The sequence below is a fragment of the Girardinichthys multiradiatus genome, chromosome 9, assembly GCF_021462225.1.
Source record: "Girardinichthys multiradiatus isolate DD_20200921_A chromosome 9, DD_fGirMul_XY1, whole genome shotgun sequence".
Taxonomy (NCBI): domain Eukaryota; kingdom Metazoa; phylum Chordata; class Actinopteri; order Cyprinodontiformes; family Goodeidae; genus Girardinichthys; species Girardinichthys multiradiatus.
In genome coordinates, this window is record NC_061802.1 from 12,669,784 (window position 1) to 12,697,781 (window position 27,998).

Consider the following 27,998-nt stretch of genomic DNA (forward strand, 5'->3'; position numbering starts at 1 on the left):
CAATCTTCCATAGCAGTCTTCCATATTAATGGAAAGTTGAGTGGAAGGAAATAATATGTTAGATTTACAACCAATGGTACATGGACATACTTTTCAGCAAGCTGATATTTCTTAAAATATTTGTTAAAAAAACAGTTTTTATATTGATCTTATGTAATGTTCTAATTTTCTAAGAAACAGAAATGTGGGTTTTCATTAGCTGTAAACCATTAAGAATCCAGATGAACAGAAATAAACACTTGCAATATGTTTATTTTAAGTTTGTAATGAATCTATAGTGTCAACTTTTTAAACACTGAAATGAACTTTTTGATGTTACTGCAATTTATTAACATGCACCTGTATTGAGAATGCGGAACAATTCCAACAATATTTGAAGTTATTTTCATAAGCACCATTAAATTGTTTTGCTTTTAAATTCTAGGTTGCAAATATGTTTCATACGTCAGGTTTCAGATTTGCATCAGCAGCATGGAAACAAGTACAATACCAAACACTTACAATTACACTTACAGCTTTTCTCTCTCTCACTCCTCCTTCCTTTGTTCTGTAATATCAAGCCTCTCAAGTTGTCTTTTCAACAGAAAGCTAGACCTAATTATAAAGAAAGTCAACTAGACAGTTCTATCAACTGTTTTCTGTATGTCCACGATGTTGATAAATTTATTCTTCCATGCCACAAATCCTTGGTATCTTGCACAATGAAATTCATAGTCACTCGAGAACAAAAAAAGAAAATCTTTAAACTTCAGTCCTAACTACATGAAGTAGACTTTAGATGATTGCCACATTGAGTTCTAGAAGTTTGGAAAAAACAAAATAAGCAAGCCGGCATTATTTTTTGTTGCTGCGCATCTGCAGCAGCAGTAGCATTTTAAAGGTTGTCATGAGTCTGTGGAAAAGATATTTTGAAATAATACATTTAGTGCCATGAAGTAGAATCTATTCTGTTTGCACAGTGATAAAACCTTACACATACAGAAAGCAACAATGAGACAGAAAAATACCAAATTGTGCACAAAATTCTCCAACTTTACAGAAAATATCAATTATATTCTAGTAGTCATCTAAAAAAGGATGACACTTCATATATTTTCCTGGTGCTACAACACATTAATCTCATGAGCAACTTTATTTTTCATAGATATATACAACTACAGCATGTCCACCTGCCTCAGAAACAGGGTCAGTGTACATGAGGAAAGTATCTAACTATTTGAAGATACTTCTGTGCAAATGCTATGCTTTAGATTTAAACCCCGCAGATCGGTGGTCATGCCTGCTTTTGTTCACATAAAACCCGTATATTCTTTTTTTTTTTTTGTACTTGTGCAACAAAATCAACAAATATACAGCCTTTCTGTAAATAAATAAATTAAATATTTATATTTCAAGCTGCAGATGTAATCTATAACTCAGCTTGTTTAGTCTGCCAAAAGTACAAAATACACAACATGAACCATATGGGGGCATGTATCTTCATTTTTGTTTTGTTTGCTTTCATACAAGTTGGGTCTTTTCGTCTCACTCTGTGTGGTGGTTTGCTCAAAACCTGTGCATTGTAAGACTTCACATTTTAATACTGTGCAACACTAACAGACTGATGTGGTTACAGGCACACCTAACATTTAACATGTGCCTTGCAGGCTCATACTGTGTCAAGAAATAGGTGCAATAGGGAAAAACTACTTTAGATGATAGCAAGCACAAATAAAGATTTTACATAATTTTGAGGTAAAGAGCAAAGAAAGTGTCTTATCTAGCTGGTGGTAAAATTGTCGAAGTAAAACTGGTTTCTAAACAGTACCCAGCCTAACAGATTATATGCATTATAACGAGATCATGCAACTTATAACACTTTTTTTTTTTTCACGATCAGAAAAGCTAAAATCTGTCAAACTCACTTCACGGCAGGTAACAGTCTAACAGAACTGACAACATTAAGTGACAGTACGTAATGACAATCAAGCACATGTTTGACCATTAAGAGAGAAGTGCAATAAAGTGACCCATCCTAGTAGAGAAAAAGTATTTTTCAGCCATTGTCAAATAATGTGTACGCCTAAGTATCTTAATGTACAAGACAATCTTGCGTCTCCACATCTACTGATCATTGCATTAGTTTTTACCTCTTTACAGTGTGAAATGATTCACTGTAAGCCACAAGCAACACGTCACCCCCACACACAAGACTGCACAATCCAAAGTACCTGGGTTGGAGACCAGTTCCCCCCAGAGTTCCTGGATATTCCTTGATAGGTCTAAAATGTAAACAATTTATGTTGAAATCCCAATAATCATAATAGAAAATAAGCTTGGAAAATTTAAACTAAGAATCTCATAACTTAGACACAGTGCTTTATCACTTTTTTGAGTTTTACCTCAAACTGAGGTAGTAACTATTTTAAAGCTTTTAGAGGTAAAACTTGCTCCGTACTATGGATCACGTCACAGTACCTGTGGATTATCGAACTTTTTGGGATGATAGTATCCTGTATGCAGGGCTATAACAGATGTCACAATTTTCAAACATGAGGATGTAAACAATTTAATAGAGTTCTGTATATGTAGCTAAGGAAAAAGGTGATCAGTGCATTTCTAGTAATTAAAAACTGTTAAATAAAATTAATCTTGTATTGCAATGCTATAACTTCACACACACAAAATTGGGGAAAACGGGAACTTTTTTGAGTACATTTATTCAGTGGGGGGACAAATGTTATTTTAAGAAGTGTGTGTTGCTTACAAGATCACCACTGCCACATTTACTGGCACCTGTTAAACCCCTTCAAAATAAGAGTAAATAAAGCATTTATGTATTTTATGGCTTAATTTTTTTTATTTATTCAGAGCATATTCTGAATTTTTAATTAGTACTCAGCAGTTTCATGATTCCCAGAGTTACAGCTATGATTCGACACAGCCCCATTTTGCTTCGCCACTTCTCAATATGGGAAAGACATGAGAACATGCCTTTAAAGTAAAGCAGATAAGTGTTGATCTTTACAAAAAGCTGGTATCAGAAATCACTCCTCGAATTACTAAATGGTGCATCTATAAACTGGAATTGTGACAAACAGGGTTGGACAACACCATTGGAGAACTGCAGCAAAGTTTATGCTTCTACCGTAAAAGGTTTTTTTAAGACCTCTTTAACAGGGGTGCCAATAAGTGTGGAGCTAAATAAGGTTGGGCGATATGTAACATTTTTCCAACAATATTTGTCAGTCCAACAAACGATAAGCTTTTTTACTTTTTGTGGGCGGAGAAATGTAAACAGCCACGGGCTAATTTGCCAATTAGATCACAAATGTCCAAAAATGGAGAAACTAGTTATCAAACAAAATACAAAGTTGCCTATTTGGGATTACTTTGGCTTTAAGCCGGATGAATGAGGTAAACCACAGGATGTAACTAAAGCGGTGTGCCATTTGTGCAGAAGTAACGACAAACTTGCATAAGCATTTATATGTTCACCATCCGGCTGAGTATGCTATCACTCGCTACTGTCTACTTGGAACAGTGTGTCACATATGAAACAAGTCGATGTGAAGACTTTTTCCCGCTGAGCAGTTTATTGCTCGCTGAGTCAAGTAGGCTACGCCCGACCATGTTTTACTCTTAACCCGTAGGCCAAAAAAACCAAAATGTTGCTCTTAAAAAAGCAATCGTTGAGGGGCTCAGCCTCTTGTCAATGGTTGATAAATTCGTCCAATCGCCCAACCCTAGAGCTGAATATTTGTCCTAAAACATGCGCCCTCTATCTGTGTTGTCAACTTGACTTGCGTTAATTTAACTTGCATTTAATGGACCAAGTGCGGTTCCAAGTTGACCAGTAACCCTGGTCTGGGGGCCTGTTCTTCAAAGCAGAGTTAGCATCTTACCAAGGCAGTATCAAACACAAGGGTGCATTTCAGTGGCCTGTAGCTGGTTTTTGTTCTTCCTGGTGTTTATGTTCATGGTTATATTGATTGAAACCATTAACCTGTTCTGAAACCGGTCATGATCCCCATAAGAAATGTAAAAGCACCAAAATTAAAGCTGAAATTGGTAGACGGACCATTAGAAACTTTCATTTCAATTTCAGAAGTGAATATAAGAAATCACTGTGTTGTTTTTATTTATCCTCGGCAGAAACATACATTTTAGCTGTGATACTCTGGATACTTTCAGATAACCTTTAAATTAACTTTGTCCTTAATTACCAGTGACCTCCTTTCTGTAGAGTTTCTCTTAGATGCTAGTTTGTATGTTGATATGGGTCTATGCTGTGGGTCGTCCTTAATACTTTACTGTTAAACTGAAGGCAAGGCAATTGCCTTCTTTTAATTAATCGTCGTGGATGTTTTTAAAACCACATATTCAACCAGAAACAACCTACTGATTTCATCAGACCAATGTAGTCTGTAAGATAAATATCACTGCTGGAGTAAAACTCTTAAAGGCACCTTTCAACAATTTCTAAAGACCTGTAAACCAGCTGTTTTAGCCTTGTGTAAGATAATCTATACACTTAACAGAAAATCTTCTGTCCAAATCCTTGGAAAATGAAATAAAAGGTTAGAATAGTATACTAATCTAATTAATAAAAAAAAAAACTTGAGACATTAGATCTTTGTCAGATCTTTGCTTCTATTGTTACTGTCCCATTTCAAATGAGACATAATATGAAGAAGCATGAATTTCTTTGTTTGTTGTGTTTTGTTCTGGATAAAGTGCTTGAGTGTCTCCCCAGTACCTGCAGTATCCATCATGTACAAGTTTGCAGAGTCCCTTCCTGAGCTTAATGTCCCTCGGAGCACCTTTAACACTCCTATGTCCCTGATTAAACAGATTTGATGGTATGGAAGACATGTACTACTATGGGGAGATTAAACTTTGGGGGATGGGGAGTATCCTTTAAGAAGATTGTTCTGGTTTTTGTTCCTACAGTAAATACTTTAGATATATATTGCAGTGGAGGATTGAGTAGCTAAGCGCTAGAAGTAGATACATCTGGTTTCATTGTAGTTCTTTTGCTGACCTTTCTGTAAGTTTTTTAATATATGTAGATGTTAACTACGCCACTTCAATTCATGTAGAACAAACACAGGTAGCAGAACTACAGTCATGGGGGGGGAAAAAGTGAGTACACCCCATGATTCAATCGCAGCAAAAAACGTGAAGTGGTTGTTTTCTGTCTGACTTTATCACCCTCTTGGATTATTGTGGTGGAAATTTGGCCCATTCGTCTTTACAATTTCTGTTTGAGGCTCAATTTGGAACACGTATGCTGTGCAGGAAAGATCACGGTCAACTAAATGGTTCTAGAACTGGGGAAAAACCAAAATCCTCAACCTTCTTGCACCGTGCTTCACAGTTAAGATGAGGATGTTTGTGCCAATATGCTGGGCATGGAGCTGTGCATCAAGTCGAAACATCTCTACTTTGGTCCTACCTGCCTAAAGGACATTGCTCCATAGGTCCTTATGGTACATTCAGATGCAACCTTAATCATGCAATTAACCATTAAAGAACCAGAATTTCTCTTGGCAGTCCTTCCATAGAAGCTTTACTTTAGTCGTTTTCTAATTGTATTATCTTTTAAGGTTTAACAGGCTGAGACCTGTAGAGTCTGAGATGTAGCTCTTTCTTTTTTTATAGAAAATACTAGAAACTCTTTCCAGGTTTGATGGGTGTCAACAATTGGTTCTTTAAGGTCATTGGTGATGTTTATCTATCTTGGCAAGTATGCTCCAGACCAGCAATGTCCTATTCTACCATCTCTATGATTGCAACACTTGCTGATGTGATGACCAAGTAATTGTGTGCATTTTATTAGCAACAAGGGTGCATTTTTTTCCTTGTGACTGTATACCATATATAAGTATTCTAAAAAGGGTCTATGCTGTTCCCCCTTGGATCATGTAACACCTCAGAGTTTTGGAAAACGTGTGGATAGTGTGCAGGAAAAGCATTGTTGAATGAGCTTATATGTGTGAATGAGACGTATTTCAGAAAACTGCTAACTTACTAGGAGCGGAGCTGCAGGTTGGCTTTAAATGAACTGGTGTCATTTTCAGAACTGGATACCTGTTCCTCTGAGAGGCCTAACAATCTGGTGTTAGATGCCATTTTTAGAGTTGTGGACAAAGTCAGAAGCCTAATCAGAGGACGTTAATTTGTTTCAAATCCGTATAATAACTGACTGCTTTCTTGTATGTAATGTGAAAACCTACCAGAGTTAGTTCTTCTAGTTGTGAATTACTAACAGGTACTTTGTTTCAGCATGGGAACTGTGTCCATATGGGTGTGTCTTCTGTGCTAATGCTGTGGAACTTTGGGAATCAGGGTGGCGTGCTGGTGTGTCTCAGCTGGACTGCTGACTGAAAGCGGGCCAGGCCAGGGTTACTTTCAGCTGCTGGTTGTGTTGGATCAGTGATGTGTGGCGGTAGTGGAGGACAAGCTCCCTTAGCGACGAGTACAAGTTGTAGGGCTCAGCGAAGCCATATCCTGTAGACGTCCTGTTGATCACACAGTGCTTGACGTCCCCGTCCACGCTGCGTGAGGAAACATATGTCACTTTTGTTTTCAATCACGGTTCAAACTAAATATGCATTTATTTATTTCTAATCGAGATGTTTTAGTGCCTGAACAATAGAGCAAGAAGAGCAGCTACTCCTACATTTAGTTTTTTTAGGGGGGGATACAAACTTATTTTTTCTGCTCCCCCATTTTTTGATCCAAATAAATCTGATCATTGCCTGCAGTCTGACAAATTTACAAGGTCTGTTAATTCTCAATGTTCTTTTTTTTTTATCATTATTATTACAAAGCAAAACATTTATTTTAGAAATAATTGCCCAATTTTTGCCCCACCGTCCTTCACCTCAATGTTGGTTGGATCCAACCTACCGCATACAAGACGCTTCAACTCAGCGTGATTGCTTTACTCAGGCTGCTTACAACAACGGTAAACTGAATCTGTCAGCTTTCTTAGTGTTATAACAGTGCTGCATCTCTCTCACTAACCAGAAATCAGATAGCATTCAGCAGAAAACATTTCAGGCATTTGCAAGTGGAGGCTCCAGGCAGCTCAGACCTGTGATCAGTATGCAATAAACCCGCCTGCAGTAGCAGCATGGGGACACAAGTACGTGTCTCTTGCTCCTTACTACTTGTAGAAACAGCTTCCCAGGGACTAGTTTCAAATTTAATCGAGCTGTGAACTCTTTAAAGGGGCTTGTTGACCAGCATATAATTGACATGGCAAAAAGTTACAAAAAAGGCCGATACCAAGAGCTGGACTGGAAACATGAAAACAAATTTCATGCTGTATTAAAAACACACTACTAAAGAACCTGTTTATGTTTGGCTGAGATATATTTTTTCCTTCAGTAGAGAGCTGCTGATGTCATTTTATCCCAGTTTGGAGACTTGCGCTATGTTCACACTGCAGCTTGAAGTGACCTAAATCTGATTTTTTTTTTTTTTTGGTCCGTATGCGACCTGTACCCAATGACCGTCTGAACGACACAGATCCGATTTTTTTCAAATGCGACCCATGCCACTTGGATATGTGGTCCTAAATCTGATACGTATCTGATCTTTTCAAATGTGACCTGTGTCTGTACAGCCAGGTTTCATTCCTCTGACCTGTACGTCATTGATACTCGACAAACGTCACTATTCTGGGTCCTGCTACGCAAAAGCGAGAAGAAAAATATGCACATAAAGGTCGCCTTTGTCATTCGAAAATTATGAATGAAGTCCGTATCATTAAAGCCGCTCGCATCACTATCCCACCACTGCTGGTTTCGACTCCGAACCCACAGATTTCTTTGTATCAACGTTGCTGCCACTGCCCCACAAAATGCCATGGCCAAAAAACTTGGCTCTCTTTCTTGTTTATTTTCTTTAAAATACTACGTTGTTAATATGCCTTTTTAATATGCTGGCTCCGGTTAGAAAACAACTTAAAAATAGCTAAATACAGGCCAACATTTCCATCCATATTTACTTCCGCAAATACTAAGCACACTCGCTACATGTGACGTCATTGCGTCGTCTGCTGTGCATGCGGGACACTTAAATTGCATGAATGCGTTCACACTGGACATCACTACAAGTCACATATATTTGGAAATGTGAACGACCACGCAAAAAAAATCAGATTTCACCCAAAAATCGGAATTGAGCATTAAGACCTGCAGTGTGAACGTAGCCTTAGTTCTTGATTCTTTCTTGTTTGGAAAGTAATTTCCTGCTTGTGGTCACCAAAATTTCTTCTTAAACACTAGCTTAGATCAGGTCTTTTATTTAAGGTGTCGTCTTGAATTTTTTCACATTTTTTTAAAGTTATTTTTATGCTGTCAGCTGTCGCATACAACGAGTCGGTCCTGCAGGTTTCTTGCTAATTGCTGTTATTGCACCAACAGGGTATACATTTTTCTTTCACTGTGAGGTAAATAAGACAAACAAGGCTACTAAAAGTAGGTGAACAAACAAAAAAACAAGAATGGGCAAGAATATTATTAAAGAGTCCAGTGTAGGCCAATACACATAGACCCCAGATAATAAGCAGTCTATCCAGTTATTGGAAAAGATGAAATTCATTATTTCCATCTCAACAAGAGTTTACCAAAAACTTGATTTTGGATACATCTGCTGTTTCAGCAAAGAAACAAGTTGGTTTCAATTTTATGCTGCATTACACAACACGGATCACCAAATGTATTACCAGAACAGACAGACAGGATGGTACCTAAACAATTAATTAATATTTATAAAAATATTATGATAACGATAAATGTCCCATAAACTGTGCAGGCATATATAATACTACAGTCTTACAGCAATGGACCTTAAGGAGAGGGCATGACAGGCTCCCAAAACTGTCCTGTCACCATGAAACGCTGATTTGTGGATTGTGTAACATGGAAAAAAAAAAACCTCCAGGATGCAACATTGTGAAATAAAAAGTTCTGCTTGCAATTATAAAAAAAAATGTTCCAGACACCAGGGCCCCACCAGGGGGCGCACCCCACTCTTTGAGAATCCCTGATGTATGGGGATACAAACAGAAAAAGTTGGGCAACAGAAATATTTTATTTTACTAATGACAAATCTGAAACTAAGAACCGTAAAGATACTCACACAACAGAGCAAGCGAAGGAGCCTTTCTGAGTCTGGCTGTCTCTGATTAAGAATGTCCCATCCCGCCTTCCTTTCAGGAGCTCCTCCGCCTCTTTTCGTCTCATACCTCCAACGTACCAACTCCGCTCCTCCTGGTGGGCGTCATCTTCAATGGTGTATGGGCTTGCATAAAGACAGATTAAATTAGCTGAAAGTAAAATGTTTAATGAACACAAGGAATCTACTGAAAAACTATGCATTTTCTCATCTCATAGCTTGTCTCTTTATTAGCCGTTATTCAGTGCTGTTGCTAGCATCCATTACAGTATTTGATCAATCAAAAATAACATTAAATATTTATCTAAAGATTTATTGAAATACTTATGATGTAATCAAAAGAAGTCTTAGATCTTAGAAGTTGTTTTAACTAGATCAAGAACAGGTTACTTACTCTTCTTCATCAGCTCTTACACCCAACCAGTCGTTAATCTGACTCTGTCTCATGCCTTGCTGGGTTAGCCATCTGAAACATAGGTTAATGCATAAAATAGAGAATGTGCTACATGCTCTTTACTAGAAGTAACTTAACATAAAGCTTAACTTGCCAACATGATGGTAACACTTACAGGAGGTATTGATCTCTGATTTTCCTAAGCTGCACAAGATCAGGCTTCAGTCTTGTTATTTTCCTGTCGACCTCCATGTGAGCCAGTGCTTTTGTCCTCAGTTCTTCCTCCAATATCTTCTTGCTGTTGTGGATCTCCTCCACCCTGGACTGCAGTTCATCAGAGTTGTTTTGAATTCTGCAGCCAAAGAAACAACCTCAGTGACCATATCAAGCTTTGTTCTTGGGGATGTACACATATGGGATAGTATTAATGGTAATGTGACTCAGTCTGGAAAAGAATAAATAATAATTGTAGATTCACTTGTCATTTTTTGTGCTGCTGTCTAAGGTGAGGAACATATCAATGTATTCCTTGCTGTAGCGCTCCTGGGTTTCACACTCCTCCTCAAAGATCCGAATGATTTCACTGAAAGCCTCAATGGCCGTTCGCTTACTCTGGAGCTCCTGGAGAGGAGAGAAAGAAAATGTGCCAAGATATTTAAATAGGGGTGTAATCACACATAAAAAACACGGTTTGCTACATATCCCTGTTTCAAAGTCCTGGTTTCGTATGTTTGTTGGTACCCTTCAATCAAGAAAAATAAATACTTTTTTTTTATTTTTATTTTTTTTAACTTTGATCCATGGTAAAGAAAAAATCTTTTTCAATATCTTCTAAAAATGAAAAAGGTGGAAAGTATATAACTGACGGGAGATTTAGTTGGGGTTTTTTAAATGAATAAAGTAGTATAAGCAGTATGCCTGGATAGATAAATTGTACAACAATATAACCACTTTAAAACGGTCGATGTTAATTTTTAGAAATGTTTAAATAGGACTCATCTGTGGGAATGGGCCCAACCAACTGCTCTGGCTGTTCTGGATATTTTTGCTACGTGTAAAATAAACTTGGTGGAAATTTTACAAATTAAAAAAAAATATACTAACTTGATTTTAAGTATTAAATAAAGAGACCAGTTGAGAGGTGCATAGTAATAGGTGCCTGCCATTGCAATGCACTGCTCTCCTATGCATTGCTATGGCAAGCCCCAATAATGAAAAAGCTCTTCCAGTGCTTTCAGCATTTTTCGTCACCACTCGGATGTGTGATGTAACCAGTGCCGCCAAAGATAAATAGTGTACATACAGCAATTCAACAGCTAGTGAATGTAAACAGGTGCCACATGTTTCTCTGCATTGCAATTAATTGTTCGAACTGGCCAGAAAATACCACTGGAGTTCTATTTTTCACATTTCCTGAAGGATAAAAAACTTCAACAGATTTGGACATATAAGCTCCAACCTGAAAATTTTTATCCAAACGGGGGACCACCTGTGCAGCAACCACTTCGAAGAGGAGGCCTTCAAGTACAAGCCGCCATTAATGCACTCGATTGGCTTCAAGACAGGAGCTTTTGCCAGGAGCTGTCCGGCTATTTTTATTTTTAAATGAAAGGCAGAAATAAAGGACATGACCACAAGGAACGAGTCAACAAAATGAGGAGCATACCTCAAGCGCGAACATGCTTGTGTGTGAATATACGGGTATGAATATAGGTGAATACGAATATACAGGTCCTTCTCAAAATATTGGCATATTGTGATAAAGTTCATTATTTTCCATAATGTCATGAAGAAAATTTAACATTCATATATTTTAGATTCATTGCACACTAACTGAAATATTTCAGGTCTTTTATTGTCTTAATACAGAGGATTTTGGCATAGAGCTCATGAAAACCCAAAATTCCTATCTCACAAAATTAGCATATCATTAAAAGGGTCTCTAAACGAGCTATGAACCTAATCATCTGAATCAACGAGTTAACTCTAAACACCTGCAAAAGATTCCTGAGGCCTTTAAAACTCCCAGCCTGGTTCATCACTCAAAACCCCAATCATGGGTAAGACTGCCGACCTGACTGCTGTCCAGAAGGCCACTATTGACACCCTCAAGCAAGAGGGTAAGACACAGAAAGAAATTTCTGAACGAATAGGCTGTTCCCAGAGTGCTGTATCAAGGCACCTCAGTGGGAAGTCTGTGGGAAGGAAAAAGTGTGGCAGAAAACGCTGCACAACGAGAAGAGGTGACCAGACCCTGAGGAAGATTGTGGAGAAGGGCCGATTCCAGACCTTGGGGGACCTGCGGAAGCAGTGGACTGAGTCTGGAGTAGAAACATCCAGAGCCACCGTGCACAGGCGTGTGCAGGAAATGGGCTACAGGTGCCGCATTCCCCAGGTCAAGCCACTTTTGAACCAGAAACAGCAGCAGAAGCGCCTGACCTGGGCTACAGAGAAGCAGCACTGGACTGTTGTTCAGTGGTCCAAAGTACTTTTTTCGGATGAAAGCAAATTCTGCATGTCATTCTGAAATCAAGGTGCCAGAGTCTGGAGGAAGACTGGGGAGAAGGAAATGCCAAAATGTCAGACGTCCAGTGTCAAGTACCCACAGTCAGTGATGGTCCGGGGTGCCGTGTCAGCTGCTGGTGTTGGTCCACTGTGTTTTATCAAGGGCAGGGTCAATGCAGCTAGCTATCAGGAGATTTTGGAGCACTTCATGCTTCCATCTGCTGAAAAGCTTTATGGAGATGAAGATTTCACTTTTCAGCACGACCTGGCACCTGCTCACAGTGCCAAAACCACTGGTAAATGGTTTACTGACCATGGTATCACTGTGCTCAATTGGCCTGCCAACTCTCCTGACCTGAACCCCATAGAGAATCTGTGGGATATTGTGAAGAGAACGTTGAGAGACTCAAGACCCAACACTCTGGATGAGCTAAAGGCCGCTATCGAAGCATCCTGGGCCTCCATAAGACCTCAGCAGTGCCACAGGTTGATTGCCTCCATGCCACGCCGCATTGAAGCGGTCATTTCTGCCAAAGGATTCCCGACCAAGTATTGAGTGCATAACTCTACATGATTATTTGAAGGTTGACGTTTTTTGTATTAAAAACACTTTTCTTTTATTGGTCGGATGAAATATGCTAATTTTGTGAGATAGGAATTTTTTGTTTTCATGAGCTGTATGCCACAATCATCTGTATTAAGACAATAAAAGACCTGAAATATTTCAGTTAGTGTGCAATGAATCTAAAATATATGAATGTTAAATTTTCATCATGACATTATGGAAAATAATGAACTTTATCACAATATGCTAATATTTTGAGAAGGACTTGTACAAGTACTCTGGTAAAAATATAGACAATCCAAGTTTTTTAAGTATTAGTAGCAGTGTCATGTACTGTTGTTATTAGGAGATTTTGAAAACCTAGACATGTATTGAAGGACACATGGAGCATGCTGGGTTTTCTTTCCACCCTTAAATTCTCTAGTTACTTATAAATGCTGTTGTGTTGTACCTGTGAGGTTTGGTTCAGCTCCTTGAATAGATGGTCATACTCTTGGCTCTTCTCCTTGTATTGATCTTGAAATATCCTCAGCTGTTCTCCAATTGCAGCAATGTCAATCTCCATCACATGCTGCTACAGAGAGAAGAATGTAGAATCCCTCAGCGATGTTGGGTTGGGTTTTGTTTGTAAATTACAAGTAATGATCTGCACGGAAATATTATTGCATTCCAATTTTCCTAGGACTTATTTCCAATTTCTGTTATCGTAATTGGTAAATGTCAAGACATACCTGATAGTATCTGGAAACTGGGTAAAGTAACCTTATATCCAGTTTACAGTTGTACTGGGCCAGGGATTTCTTCTGGTAGTGCTGGATCAGGTCTACCACAGAGGGAAAGGTCAGTGGCTCCGAAAAGCCACACTTCCCTCCATGATGGAAGATTTTGATCAGTCGGTTGTACCCATCTTTTCTGCAAAAGTCAAAATTAAAATGACAGTCATGTTTGTTCCACATCATTGATGTTTTTAGACTGAAACCAGTGGAGAGTAAGATTTACCTCATGATGTGGTTTGTTTTGAATTTTATATAAAGTAAAGCTCCATTGGACAGAATTTTGTGGCTAATTTCTAATATCTGGTTTTGGTAAGACATCACCCTGTCAAACTAATTTTGGTTAATGTTGACTTATTTATAAAAATTATAAGATATAACAGCCTACAACAATATTTTTTCACACTTTTCTTAAACAGTCTTCTCTGTCTATATTTGGATTTTTAGTTTGTCCTAATAGTACAAAGTATTAATAGTGCTCCCTTTCATAAATCTCAATTTGATTAATTTTCAGTCTTTTTGAAAGAAATCTTCTGTTTTTTTTTTGTTTGTTTTTTTATTTCATTAAAAAGCTTCTTTGTCCAGAGCCAGAAAGTAGCCATCAATTAGCCTGCTGCATTGCTATACGTTCTTGGACACAAGGGAGCGCCAATTGACTGAACATGCAAATACTCATTAAGAAATGGTGTGGGGGCATCTCTTGGCACCTTTTCATCTGACTTACCTTCCACCACCTTATTGATACTGAAAATGGCACTTCTCTTCTTTTTCTCTTCAGAGGGTTGTTGCCAATGAAACCTGACAGAACTTGCATATGGCGTTAGCTAAATCTAGTTGCTGTTCTGAAGTAAATTATTTTGTAAATTATTTATCTTCTGAGCTGCTTTAATGTAAAGTAAAAACAGGATCCTGACAAGTTGGGTTTTAGTGTGTGTTATATCTTGAATAATTTGGAGGACCAATACTGCCATAACGTTTATTAACATGTTTTTTTTTTTCTCAAAAATTTATAATTTTACTATACTTTTAATTCGTAAATGATTTGTCCTGAGTGTTTATCACTTCAAGTCAAGGATGGCATGGCTGCAATTGCCTAGCCTGCCTGTTTTATTATGGAGTGAAGAAGTTGAGGGAAACTTTCCTTTTTTTCAGCCATCATAAACAGCTGACTGCCAGCAGAAACTGCATTTCTCTGATATGTCATTAAAAAAGGTTTAAATTGTGTGAACAAACATTTTTTTTGTTTTTTAAACTTGATTTTGAGATTAATATTTAAAGCAATACTTACCGCAGTGTCAGAGTGTATTCCCCTTTAATCCTGCTGGAGGCATTTCGTACCAGAAATGTACCATCAGGAGTGTTTCTCATCATCTCATTTACCTCCTCTCTACATAAAACAAAATATATAAAAGTTTTGTAACATTTGGAAAGACTGAAGAAAAAAGATCATCAGGACTTTATTTTGGCATCTCTGTTCTTCAGGTTGTCTAAAATCAGACCTGTTCAAGGGGGTAAAACTGATAAAATCTTAAAGGTATTTGGTTATTGTCACTGATTAAACTTTCTTATGTAAAACTTACATTGAAGGATATTTCTCCGAGTTAAAAAATAAAATTAAGTTTCTGTTTTTAATACAATCTTGGTTTGCTGAAACTCTTGGTTTTGTTTCTTTTGTCTTTTTGGATTATGATGGTCTGTTAACTATGAGTGTGTCTGACCAGCATCTGATGTTGGATCATTGTGCTTTGCTTTTTATTAATAGATGTGAAAATTGCGTTCATCACTGTTCTCTGGGTGCTGCTGTTAAATTGACATCTTTGTATGTCTGCAGATGTTCGAATTGGATGATTTTTATATACAACTCTGCTTATTATTTATGCATTCATACGTATGTGTAAAAGGCACAAAGAGTTATGCAGGGATAATACAAATGTTGGTTCTCAGGGAAAATGTTGTTAAATTTGCAGCTCCTGTTTCCTGGAATAATTATTGGAATGACCTGAAATAGTCAGAACTGACCGTTTTTGTTAATATGTTATTTGCACATGGTTTGGTTCTTGATTTGTTTATCCTGAGTATTAGTTGCAGTTATTTGGGCTTGGGTTTAGGTATTGCTTTATTTCATTTGGTGCATGTTTCTTGTGTTCTCTTCTTGAAAAACATTTTAATCCTATTGAGGCATTTATCTGGATAGAGTACATAACCATAATACAGGTCCTTCTCAAAATATTAGCATATTGTGATAAAGTTCATTATTTTCCATAATGTCATGATGAAAATTTAACATTCATATATTTTAGATTCATTGCACACTAACTGAAATATCTCAGGTCTTTTATTGTCTTAATACGGATGATTTTGGCATACAGCTCATGAAAACCCAAAATTCCTATCTCACAAAATTAGCATATCATTTAAAGGGTCTCTAAACGAGCTATGAACCTAATCATCTGAATCAACGAGTTAACTCTAAACACCTGCAAAAGATTCCTGAGGCCTTTAAAACTCCCAGCCTGGTTCATCACTCAAAACCCCAATCATGGGTAAGACTGCCGACCTGACTGCTGTCCAGAAGGCCACTATTGACACCCTCAAGCAAGAGGGTAAGACACAGAAAGAAATTTCTGAACGAATAGGCTGTTCCCAGAGTGCTGTATCAAGGCACCTCAGTGGGAAGTCTGTGGGAAGGAAAAAGTGTGGCAGAAAACGCTGCACAACGAGAAGAGGTGACCGGACCCTGAAGAAGATTGTGGAGAAGGGCTGAGTGGACTGAGTCTGGAGTAGAAACATCCAGAGCCACCGTGCACAGGCGTGTGCAGGAAATGGGCTACAGGTGCCGCATTCCCCAGGTCAAGCCACTTTTGAACCAGAAACAGCGGCAGAAGCGCCTGACCTGGGCTACAGAGAAGCAGCACTGGACTGTTGCTCAGTGGTCCAAAGTACTTTTTTCGGGTGAAAGCAAATTCTGCATGTCATTCGGAAATCAAGGTGCCAGAGTCTGGAGGAAGACTGGGGAGAAGGAAATGCCAAAATGCCAGAAGTTCAGTGTCAAGTACCCACAGTCAGTGATGGTCCGGGGTGCCGTGTCAGCTGCTGGTGTTGGTCCACTGTGTTTTATCAAGGGCAGGGTCAATGCAGCTAGCTATCAGGAGATTTTGGAGCACTTCATGCTTCCATCTGCTGAAAAGCTTTATGGAGATGAAGATTTCATTTTTCAGCACGACCTGGCACCTGCTCACAGTGCCAAAACCACTGGTAAATGGTTTACTGACCATGGTATCACTGTGCTCAATTGGCCTGCCAACTCTCCTGACCTGAACCCCATAGAGAATCTGTGGGATATTGTGAAGAGAACGTTGAGAGACTCAAGACCCAACACTCTGGATGAGCTAAAGGCCGCTATCGAAGCATCCTGGGCCTCCATAAGACCTCAGCAGTGCCACAGGCTGATTGCCTCCATGCCACGCCGCATTGAAGCAGTCATTTCTGCCAAAGGATTCCCGACCAAGTATTGAGTGCATAACTGTACATGATTATTTGAAGGTTGATGTTTTTTGTATTAAAAACACTTTTCTTGTATTGGTCGGATGAAATATGCTAATTTTGTGAGATAGGAATTTTGGGTTTTCATGATCTGTATGCCACAATCATCCGTATTAAGACAATAAAAGACCTGAAATATTTCAGTTAGTGTGCAATGAATCTAAAATATATGAATGTTAAATTTTCATCATGACATTATGGAAAATAATGAACTTTATCACAATATGCTAATATTTTGAGAAGGACCTGTATATGAAAAAATACTCTTATGGGCCGCTTAGTTTTATAAATTTCTTTTTTGTTTTGGTAAATTGAACACAGATGAGTCTTGAAACCCAAATGGTTTTCATTCGCTACTGTTTTTTTTTTCCAGTTGTTTCACGATTGCAGATTAAGTAAAAAGTTAATATAATAAGTACTGACTTGGAGCCTTGGAGAAACGTTTGTTAAAAGGCAATGTGCATTTATTAAATGAATGCTTCATACCTTGAAATGTTGTCCCAGTACCATTCTGCATCAGACAGCTGATGATCATCAGTGCTGTTGTCAGAGGCTGCCATAGCTTTGCTTATGTTGTTCTCTGGTGGGATATTTGACCACAACAAGCAGAATTGTTTTGTGTGACAACAAATATCTTTGAATATAACTTTAAAATAAAATAAAAATAAAAATTTCTTATTTTTAAAATCCTGTAAAAAGTATCTTATTCCTTGTTCATTATGTTTTTGTCCACCCCCCCATGCTATGATCAGCATAAATACGAAAGCCATTTTTGAAATAGTTATTTCTTTATTAAAAAGAAAAAACCTATCCAAACAAATCTGGCCCTATGTGAAAAAGTATTTGAAAAATTGTGAATTAACTGTGAACATTCATATTCTTTGGAAAGCTTGGTGTAATTTCATTAGCCACAAGTTTCTTCACTGTCAGAGCTGTAGTATCAAGAAACCGATTCAATTCATTTTATTTATTCAGAACATGTCGTCTCAGGGCACTTTACAAAGTTGATTCAGTCGAATCATACAGATTTCAAATCAAGTATATACATTGCAATTGATCCCAACTATCAAACAATACAGTCAGATTCAGTTTATTATTTAAATTGGTAAAAGGTTTTTCTATCTAAGGAAACCCAGGAGATTGCATCGAGTCAGTGACTTGCAGCATTCACTCCTCCTGGATGAGCATGTAGCAACGGAGGACTGTCGCTTGCTTTGACTTTGCAGCAATCCCTCATACTGAGCATGCATGTAGCGACAGTGGAGACGAAGAGGTCAATTTAATGCCATCCAGGTTAAGTGATTGACTAAGCAGTTTCTTTTTAAATGACTGTGGTAAAAGACAACAACTTGTGTCTTGTATGAATTTAGAAGCAGAAAAAATGCAGATTTGGAAATTTCATCCAAGTTTTAATGCCTTCTAGACATGCTTGTAGTCTGTCTAACTGGTTGGGCTTATCAGGATTTATGGATAAGTAAAGCTGAGTATCATCAGCGTAAAAGTGAGAATGTATCCCCTGCTGCTGATAATTTTACTTAATGGAAGCATATATATCATATATATATATCTTTGCAAGTTTAGCAACTGTACTAAAGAGAAACATAGGATTAGTTTTAGGATTATTCTTATTCTCTTCTATTAATGAGAAATAAGCTGTTCTAGCTTGGCGAAGTGTCTTTTTATACAACAGTAGACTATTTTTCCAGAATAAATAGGAGCCCTCTAGGTGTGTAGAGCCCCATTTTCTCTCACATTTTCTAACAGTGTGCCCTGCGCAGCTCTGAATTAAACCAGGCAACCAGCCTCCTATGAATAATTACCTTATTTTTTAAGGGGGCTACATTGTCTAATGCACCACGCAATGAGGAAGTAATACTGAACAAGAGAATCAATTTGTGAAGAGGAAGAAACAAAATTATTGCCCTCATCTGTGTTTTTCTGTGATGAGAAAATTAAAAATGGAACAGATTTTTTAAAGGTTGTTACAGCATTGTCTGACCTACTAAAATCAAATTTTCTTTCAGGTGTGAAGTACTCGATTAAACTCAAAGGTTATTAAAAAATGGTCAGACAGGCCAGGGTTATGAGGAAATATTCTTTCTATACACTCACAATGCCATATGTCAGCACAAGGTCTAGAGAATGAAGACAAAGGTGGGTAGGTTTGCTAATATTTTGAGCAAAGCCAGTTGAGTCAGAGATGACATTTAAGGCTATTTTTAGGCTATCACTTTCAGTGTCAACATGAATATTAAAATCCCCCACTATAATGAGCTTATCTGTATTTAACACTAAATCAGATAAGAAGTCTGAGAACTTATTTAAAAATTGAAAATAAGAGCCTGGTGGACAGTACAAAATAACAAACAGAAGCAGTTTTAGTGCTTTGCAATTTGAATGAGGAAAACTAAGGATTAAATATTCAGAAGAGTTGTAGCTATTAATTGGTCTGGGACTGATCAATAAATTAGACTGAAAGATGGTTGCTTCTCCTGCACCTCGTCCACTATTTCTAGGTATGTGACAATTTAAATAATGGGATGGAGTTGACTCGTTAATAGTAACATAATCCTCATGCTGCAGCCAGGTTTCTGTGAGACAGAATAAATCAATCTGATTGTCACAAATCAATTCATTAATTAACAAAGTCTTTGAAGATCAAGATCTTATGTTCAGTGGGCCACATTTAATTGTTTTATTTTTCCTTTCAGTCTGAGTTGTTTGTTTTTATGAGATTTTCATGGTTTCCTCTTTTTTAGATAATATTTTAATCTATTCAGTTTTGGCCAGGGCAAGACAGAGTTTTGGAGAACTAATAAATTTGCCAGATTCCTATAAAGAAGAGCTGTTCCATCCAAAGTGGGAGGGATGCCATCTCTTTGGATCAGACCAGGTTTTCCCCAAAAGGTTCACCAATTATCAATGTAGCCAACATCGTTTTCAGGACACCACCTAGACAGCGAGCGGTTGAATGACAACATGCAGCTAAACATGTTGTTACTGGTCAGATCAGGGAGGGGACCAGAGAAAATTATAGAGTCCGACATTGTTTTTGCAAACTTACACATAGAAGCAACACTAACTTTGGTGACAACACTAACGTTTGGTGACCACTTATATAGAAAATGTCTGATATAATGACATATAATAAAGTAGGTTAAAAGATCTCAAAAAGCCACCAATTATGCTTCAGTCTGAAGAAATTCAAAAACTGATGAGAAAGTCATTGCATCTATTTGTCTGAAAAGGGTTGAAGGGCAATTTCTAAGGCTTTGGGACTTCAGTGAGGGACAGTAAGAGCCATTATTTACAAATGGAAAAAAGCCTGAAGCAGTGGTGACCCTTCCCTGGAGAGGCCCACCAGAATTACTCCAAAAGCAAGTCCAGACCCATTGAGGAGATCACAAAAGAACCCAGAGCAACATCTGAAGTACTGCAGGCCTCACTTGCCTCAGATAAGTCAGCATTCAGGTTTCATCTACAAGTGACTGGGCAAGCCAAAACCACTGCTAATAAAAAAGAACACCCAGTCCCATCTCAAATTTGCTAAAAACTATCATGATGATCCAATAGACATTTGGGAAAATGTCCCATAGATCGATGAGACAAATGTTGAACTTCCTGTAAGGCTTGTGTCTCATTAAATTCGATGTAAAACCAAACCAGCATTTCATGAAAACAACAGATTACCTACAGGGAAACATTATGGTGGCAGTGTAATGGTATGGAGCTGCTCTGCTGCTTCAGCATCTGGATAACCTGCAGTAATTGATGGGACCATGATTTATAGTCTTTACCAGAAATTCCTGATGGAGAATATCCAACCCTCAGTTTGTGACCTTGAGCTCAACCGCACCTCATTATTAATAATTTGGTTATGCTGCAGGATAGTCATCTGAAGCACACCAGCAAGCCCACCGCTAAATGGCTTCAATTCGCAAAATTAAGGTTTTAGAGTGGCCTAGTCAAAGTCCAGACTTAAATCTAGTTCAGGGGCTATGGCATGACCCAAAACAGTCCAATAATGTTCACAAAAGCCCTCTAATGCAGCTTAAACAATTCTAGAAGGAGTCAGCCAAAATTCCTCCACATCAATTTGAAAGACTCATTGACAGTTATCACCAATACTTAATGACGGTCATTTCTGTCAAGGTAAACACAACCCATTAGTAGTTTTAGGAGGCGATTACTTTTTATATCGGGGTCAGATTGAATCGGAGAGCTGTTTTCCCCATGGTAAATTAGGTCAGGCTGTTCAAATTCCATTTTGTTATTACTCAAGTTGTCGTGGATACTTAAATTGCTCCAGAACATTTAGGTATGACGAATAAGTAAAAACAGTCGGGTCAGCAATATCTTTCGTCATTGCTTTTGCTGTTTTTATTTTTGTTTCCCTTCTGATTAAAATGCTATGTACTTCATTGTAGTACAATTATTCAGCCAGTCTGGTATATTGAACATCCTCCATCTATAAATCCACATGTGCAATTGCAGAGTCTGCATTTTCAGATACTGTAGATAAAGTTAAAAGGTAAGCATGCCAGAGCATAACAATGTGATGTATTACACAGACAAAAACAACCATGTATCTAAGTTTCATTTTAAGTAAAACTGATATGAAACTGATATGAACTAAAACCGTATTCCAATAAAATAAATACATGATGTAGAGTACCTCCTTCTTTGCTAGTGCTGGTTTCCAGGTCAGGATTCACATGATCTTGAGCAACATGGGAGGAGAGCTCCTTTGGAACTGGTGTCCGAATGCAAGATTGCCCCTCGCCGCCGTTTTGGTCCTTTTCTGTTTCCAGGAACTCTGAAACATCGACTGCACAACAACTCAGGTTTAACCACAGTGTCAGCTCAGGACACTCAGTATGTGACCATCTACACTCTCTGGTTGTCTGCACGCACTGCAGGTCTCCCAACAAAACTTGAGGAGATATCGTTGCGTTGCCCAGTCTTACAGCTTGTAGGAGAGTCTGTCCAGATTAGTGTGCTGACAGGTGACACTGTCTGACTGCCTAAAATACCAGAACTGGCACTCCTCAGTGCTTGGGCACACTCAGCCAGACCCAGTTCTGCTTAATGCTCAACCTCGCCTAACAAACAACAGCTGTCTGTGTTGAGGTTCCATGTCAGTTTGGCAAATTTGATGATGTGCTGCTGTTCTTTTTGTTGCACATGGGTGTGTTAGTGTGACACTATGAATGCACATGAAATGTGATGAGTTATCAGCTGGACATTTCTTGAAATGATATTTAGTGTGGATCGTTCGCATTTAACAATATGTAAACACATGCACGCATGTGCTGATATATGTGTGTAGTGAGAGGTGCTGTTAACAGTTGATGTAAGTTATCCCTTCAGCACTTGCGAAGGCATGCCTGGAGATGCTTTAAATTGTTGCTGCAGGCAGAGCTGTATGCAAGAGGAATCATACATATGCTGTTGTAATATAAGAAAGGGACAAACTAACAAGCCCATGCCCTCAAACTGCAGCTCTGTCAAAACTTGTCTGATATTAAAAGCCTGCTAGCATCTGTATCTAATAAAACCTTGGTCTACAGGGCCTTGCGAAAAGTATTTATTCCCCTTGAAATTTGTCGCATTACGACCTTGAACTTTAGGTTACTTTATTGGGATTTTATGCGATACATCTACACAAAATCGTGCAGAGTTGTGAAGTGGAAGGTAAAGGATACAACAGAAAATGTGGCATGAATATGTGTTCACCCCCTGATTAAATACTTTGTAGAACCACTTTTAGCTGCAGATAGTCCTACAAATATTTTAGGGAAAATGTTTCCCCATTTGTCTAGAAGTAGAAAAAGAGCTCATTAGAACTAGATGAAAAGCAAATATAAAAAATTAATTTAGACGTTTTGGTACTTTAACCACCCTTGTTTTTCCCGCTAATGCAGCCTTGGGTCAGATTGTTAAAGAGCTAGCAGCACCCGAGAGGGTCTGCTAGTGCTCCTAGGAGGCCATAAAGCGGCCATCTAAAGGTTTCAATGTGGGTGGCTGTTACATGCACCCTTAACATCTTGTACATTTACAATTACCATATGTACAATCATTCATAGATGCAGTTTATCTTCAAACTGAAATTATACACGGATAATGTATTTAAGCTAAATATAAAGTTCTATCATGAAATTAGGTGACAAAAACTCAGAAAAGTAGCCAGCATATAAGGCAACTATAAGGCAGAGGAGGCCCTACCCAATGTGGCACCGTCTGAGAGATCTTATATGGTGCCCCGCTCCATCGGCCATTTACATACTCTTACAAAAGCAATGGCATTGTTTTTGCCACTGTCCTTAATTTATGAGATAACTTGTCACCCAATTTACAAGCCTAACTAAATACAAATAAATACAAAAAAATCGAAAACAAAAGAAATACTCTGACCACAACATTAAAAATCCTATAAATTAGTGAATAAATAAGTAATGAATTATAAATACAGTAATCACCATCCAATATAAATATTCATAGTTTGCACACAATAACTATATACATAAGCTACATTCACACTGATGGTTATGTATACAAAAACTACATAAAAGACCTGTATACAAAAGCTATATAAAATACCTACATGCAACTAAACACAAAACTATGTACAAAAAAGACATTTTACAGACCTCTACTGGTGCCTTTTATTACTGCATCCACTACAGTGATAAACTATTGCCTCTCTTCCACTGGCTCAATTTTGCCCTACTCGACTCCACTCGGCTTGTGTTTCCATTACAGTTTATTCTGTACCGGGTACCTAGTTTTTTGGTCCCTGCTTCTGAGCAGGTACAGCCTGGGCTGAGTCGGGACTACATCTGATCGGTCATGGGACGAGGAGAAATGAGAAGGTCTTCCCCAAAGTAGTACAGGGAAAAGCTAATATAACTCAAATACGACTATTCAATTTTTTTTCAATTCCATTCAGGTTATTTATATAGCACCAACTCACAACACACGTCGTCTCAAGGCACTTCACAAATGTCAGGTTCATACATTCCAATTAGTCCTAACCATTGAATAGAGCAGTCAGAGTTAATTATTTATTCAAATTGGATAAAAAGTTTTTCTATCTAAGGAAACCCAGCAGATTGCATCCAGTCAGTGACTTGCAGCATTCACTCCTCCTGGATGAGCATGTAGAGACAGTAGACAGTCACTGGCGTTGACTTTGCAGCAATCCCTCATACTGAGCATGCATGTAGTGACAGCGGAGAGGAAAAACTCTCTTTTTAACAGGAAGAAACCTCCACCAGTGTGAGCGGCCATCTGCCACGACTGACTGGGGGTTAGAGAGAACAGAGCAATACTACAATAATACTAAGGGCCATATTTGCCAGAGCCGGTCAAACCGAAATTATTTTACAATTTACAAATCATAAACCATGCCTGCTCAGCTTTCTGAATTACACGCAGGCGAGGCACTGTATGCTAAATCAGCTGATCACACATAAAATCAGCTGTTGAGACGCACAAACGTTTCCTCTAAAACACATCAAACAATACCACCATGAACTAACGTCTTTGGTTAGGAAATTTATTGTGGGTCCTTAAGCAAACCAGCGTCTGCAGGTGGGGGGAGCAGGCAGAGAGTGGAAACACAACTGGTACCGTACTGAGTAGAGCAAAACTGTTTGGAGCGGAGCCGTGCCGCCTAAAACAAGCCAGTGGAAAAGGGGCATATGCCACTACCTACTCAACCCCATCTCTTCTTCTTCAGCTGCACTTTCCTAGATTTTCTGTAGTAGTTATAATTGGGCATTTCTTTACATTTGAATCAAGGAAACCTTTTCCATTTTAAGAATTAATAATGACTAGTTTGAATATAATTACACTTTGTGGCGCCCCCTGCTGGCCACAGCGCCCTTAGCATTTTCAAGGCAATGCTCATCTATTCAGTAGATTTATTTACAGTTACTTGCTAAGGTATTCAACCCCTTGGCATTTTTTATGTTTTGTTGCCAACCTGGAATTAAATGGATCGTTTTCATTTTAATTTTTTTATTTTATTTTTCTGTTTTTTAATTTGCTTTAATTTTTCTTTTTATTAAATGGAATGGAACTAAATGGATTGTTTGAGAGTTTTCAACATTTCATTTACAGAACATGCCTACAACTTTGAATGTGTTGTTTTTTTTTATTGTGAAGCAAACAGAAGGGAGAAAATAACAGAAAATGTCAACGTGCATAACTGTTCACCCCCCATAAAGTCAGTACTATGTAGAATTACCTTTTGCAGCAATTACAGCTGCAAGTCACTTTAGATGGGTCTCTATGAGCTTACCACATCTCGCCACTGGGATTTATGCTCGTTGGATTGTTTTTGCTTGTAAACCGTGATCTTCAAGTCCAAACACAGATTCTCGATTGGATTTGGATCTGGACTTTGACTAGGCCATTCCAACACATTTAAATGTTTCCCCTTAAACCACTCGAGTGTTGCTTTAGCTGCATGCTTCAGGTCATTGTCCTGCTGGAAGGTGAACCTCCATCCCAGTCTCGAATCACAGGCAGACTCACACAGACACAAAATATCCCTGCATTTATCACCATCCATCTTTCTTTTGACTCTAACCAGTTTCCCATTTCCTGATGCTAAAAAACATCCCCACAGAATGATGCTGCCACCACCGTGTTTCACTGTAGGGATGGTGTTCTTGGGGTAATGGGATGTTGTTGGGTTTGCACCAGACATAGCGTTTTTGTTGGTGGTCGAAAAGGTCACTTTTAATCACGTCTGACCAAACCATCTTCCACCATACATTTGGGTAGTCGCCCACATGCCTTTTGGCAACTTGTGGCAAGTGCTATCTTATTTTTAACACTAAATAATGACTTTTCTGGCCTCTCTTCCATAAAGCCCAGCTCTATGACTTATTGTGGTCCTACAGACAGATACTCCACTCTCTGCTCTGGAACTCTGCAACTCGTTCAGGGTTACCTTTGGTCTCTGTGCCGCTTCTCTGATTGATGTCCTACTGGCCCAGTCGGTGAGTTTTTTGGTGGGCAGCCCCTTTTTGGCAGGTTTGTTCTGGTGCCATGTGCTTTCCATTTGAAGATGATGGATTTAATGGATTTGACTTGTACTTCTCAACGACTTTGTCCCTGACTTGTTTGGAGAGGTCCTTAGTCTTTATAACGTGATGCCTTTTAGGCCTCACACCTTGCAGCCTCTGGGGCCTTTCAGAAAAGACATGTTTATACTGACAGATCATGTGACACTAATTGGTTGCACCAGAACCTTTTAGGGGCTTCATAACAAAGGGGGTGGATAGATATGCTCATGTCAGTTTTCAGTTTTTTCTTTTTTATATATATTTTCTTATTTCACTCCACCAACTTAAAACTATTTTGTGCAGACCGATCACATTAAATAAGATTTAAAAAAAACATTTAAATTATAGGTTGGAATGTAACAAAACAGGTAAAAATATACCATGCCAAACTATAAATAAATATCCGTTCAAACACATTTGAAAGAGACTTTAACTCTACATGTATAGATCATGTTTAATTGTGAAAAGGAGTTTAATTAATATTTGACCCAACATTTTAAAAAAGCACATCAGAGCAGCTCATTGACGTGAAACTGTCAGCACAATTTAATCACCAATGCAGCTCATCAAATTCATTATGAATCACATCACTGATACACAAAAAGAGAAAAACAAATGTTTTAGTTTGCCTTGAAAATATATGATAATCTCAACCTCTGTTCTCAATAACAGACTGAGATTAAATTAGAACTACTAAAATATGCTTAAAATAGACTTCCCTTTTTAATCCTTCTGTTTTATTGACCATAGATGCATTGACTATGTTCTTCTAACACAACATCCATGTGAAAATCTGACACCACGTATCTCAGCATTGTAACAGTTTGATACATGGTTTAAGCTCTGAAGATCTCAGGCTTATTGAACAAAGAAAGCCAACATTTCTATAGATTATTTTTCTTTTTGTATGTCGTATTAAAAATTCAATGATAAATTTGCCTGTTTTTATGTTCAGGCTACGAAAATTCAAAGCAACTAAATTCTGCCGTCAGCTGGTTATTCAGTCAGAAACCAAATGGCAGGAAACAGCATTTGGGTTTTAAAGTAATGTAGGTTTTTGGCAGCAAACCTTCCTTTTTAAGCTCTTTTAGAAAGAGATTTTGTCCATCACTTGTGTTCAAAGCTGTTCACTTGTAACTGAACCAGTTATGTTCTGACCCTGATGGGCCCTGAGGCTTTAGAGAACAACATTAGTTTTGCTTAAAAATTGTTACATTTGTCAGTTTATATCATCTCAGTGACCGCTTACAAACTCTTAAAACTGCACTATAAATCTTACCTTGATCTGCTGGTGTATCAATCTCTGGCTCCTGCTGTGATTGGTTAGGAGGTGATGATGTAATCATAGGAAGGGCAGGGTTGGGCTCTGGAATGTCCTCCATGTTGAAAGTGTTCTCATTCCTGATCCCAACGCCGTCCCTGAGATGGAGGGATGCTAGCGATGTCGCTCCCTGGAGCTCGTCGTCTGTCCGGAGATGGAAACTCTCCGCTGCCATTTTCATAACATTAACTAAACTGTCCAGCTTGGTTTTACTGAGGGTAAAGTAGAATGTTGGGCCACAATGCTGCTGACCACATACTATCAGCTTAGAGTTAACCTTATAGCTGAGGGAGAAGATGGTGGAAGTGCGGAGATCATGGCTGCTCAGTGTTGCCAACGTAGCACACAGGCCCTTTGCTCAGCCACAGTTTTAAACACATCTTACAGCAGGGGGATGGCATTGCCAGTAGATCCGTTGTGTGCTTGTCTTTATATAGAGCTTCTTCACTCAAGTACAGTTCTACTTCAGTGTCGCGTACTTAAAGGGATTCATATCAGAGAGGTAATGAGCCCCATTGCAGTTTACCAAAGTGATTGATTCCTGCACGATTCTGTGCTTGTAGATAAGCTGAAGGAGAAGTAAAACTGCCAGATTTCTTCTTCAAGGACTCATGAATAAACTTTTCCCAAGAAGCCTAGTTTAAAAAAC

General features: G+C 38.3%; 1 protein-coding gene and 1 long non-coding RNA gene across 4 annotated transcripts in view; one reads left to right on the forward strand and one right to left on the reverse strand.

Annotated features, from left to right (window-relative positions):
- Positions 1 to 27,998, forward strand: part of LOC124873700 — a 35,278-nt gene that overhangs the window by 4,374 nt on the left and 2,906 nt on the right. The window lies entirely within an intron of this gene.
- On the reverse strand, positions 1,531 to 27,980 carry LOC124873683 (phosphatidylinositol 3-kinase regulatory subunit gamma-like). 2 transcript variants are annotated; one of them, XM_047374532.1, is made up of 11 exons: positions 27,308 to 27,980; positions 21,627 to 21,779; positions 17,438 to 17,531; positions 14,697 to 14,795; positions 13,367 to 13,547; positions 13,087 to 13,206; positions 10,044 to 10,186; positions 9,741 to 9,917; positions 9,566 to 9,637; positions 9,136 to 9,297; positions 1,531 to 6,539 (listed from the first exon to the last, which is right to left on the reverse strand). In XM_047374532.1, the coding sequence occupies exons 1-11, from the start codon at positions 27,528 to 27,530 to the stop codon at positions 6,350 to 6,352; spliced, it is 1,614 nt and encodes a 537-aa protein (XP_047230488.1). In that variant the 5' UTR covers positions 27,531 to 27,980; the 3' UTR covers positions 1,531 to 6,349. The 2 variants fall into 2 exon arrangements, with proteins under 2 accessions (XP_047230488.1, XP_047230487.1); XM_047374531.1 differs by having other exon boundaries at positions 13,087 to 13,209.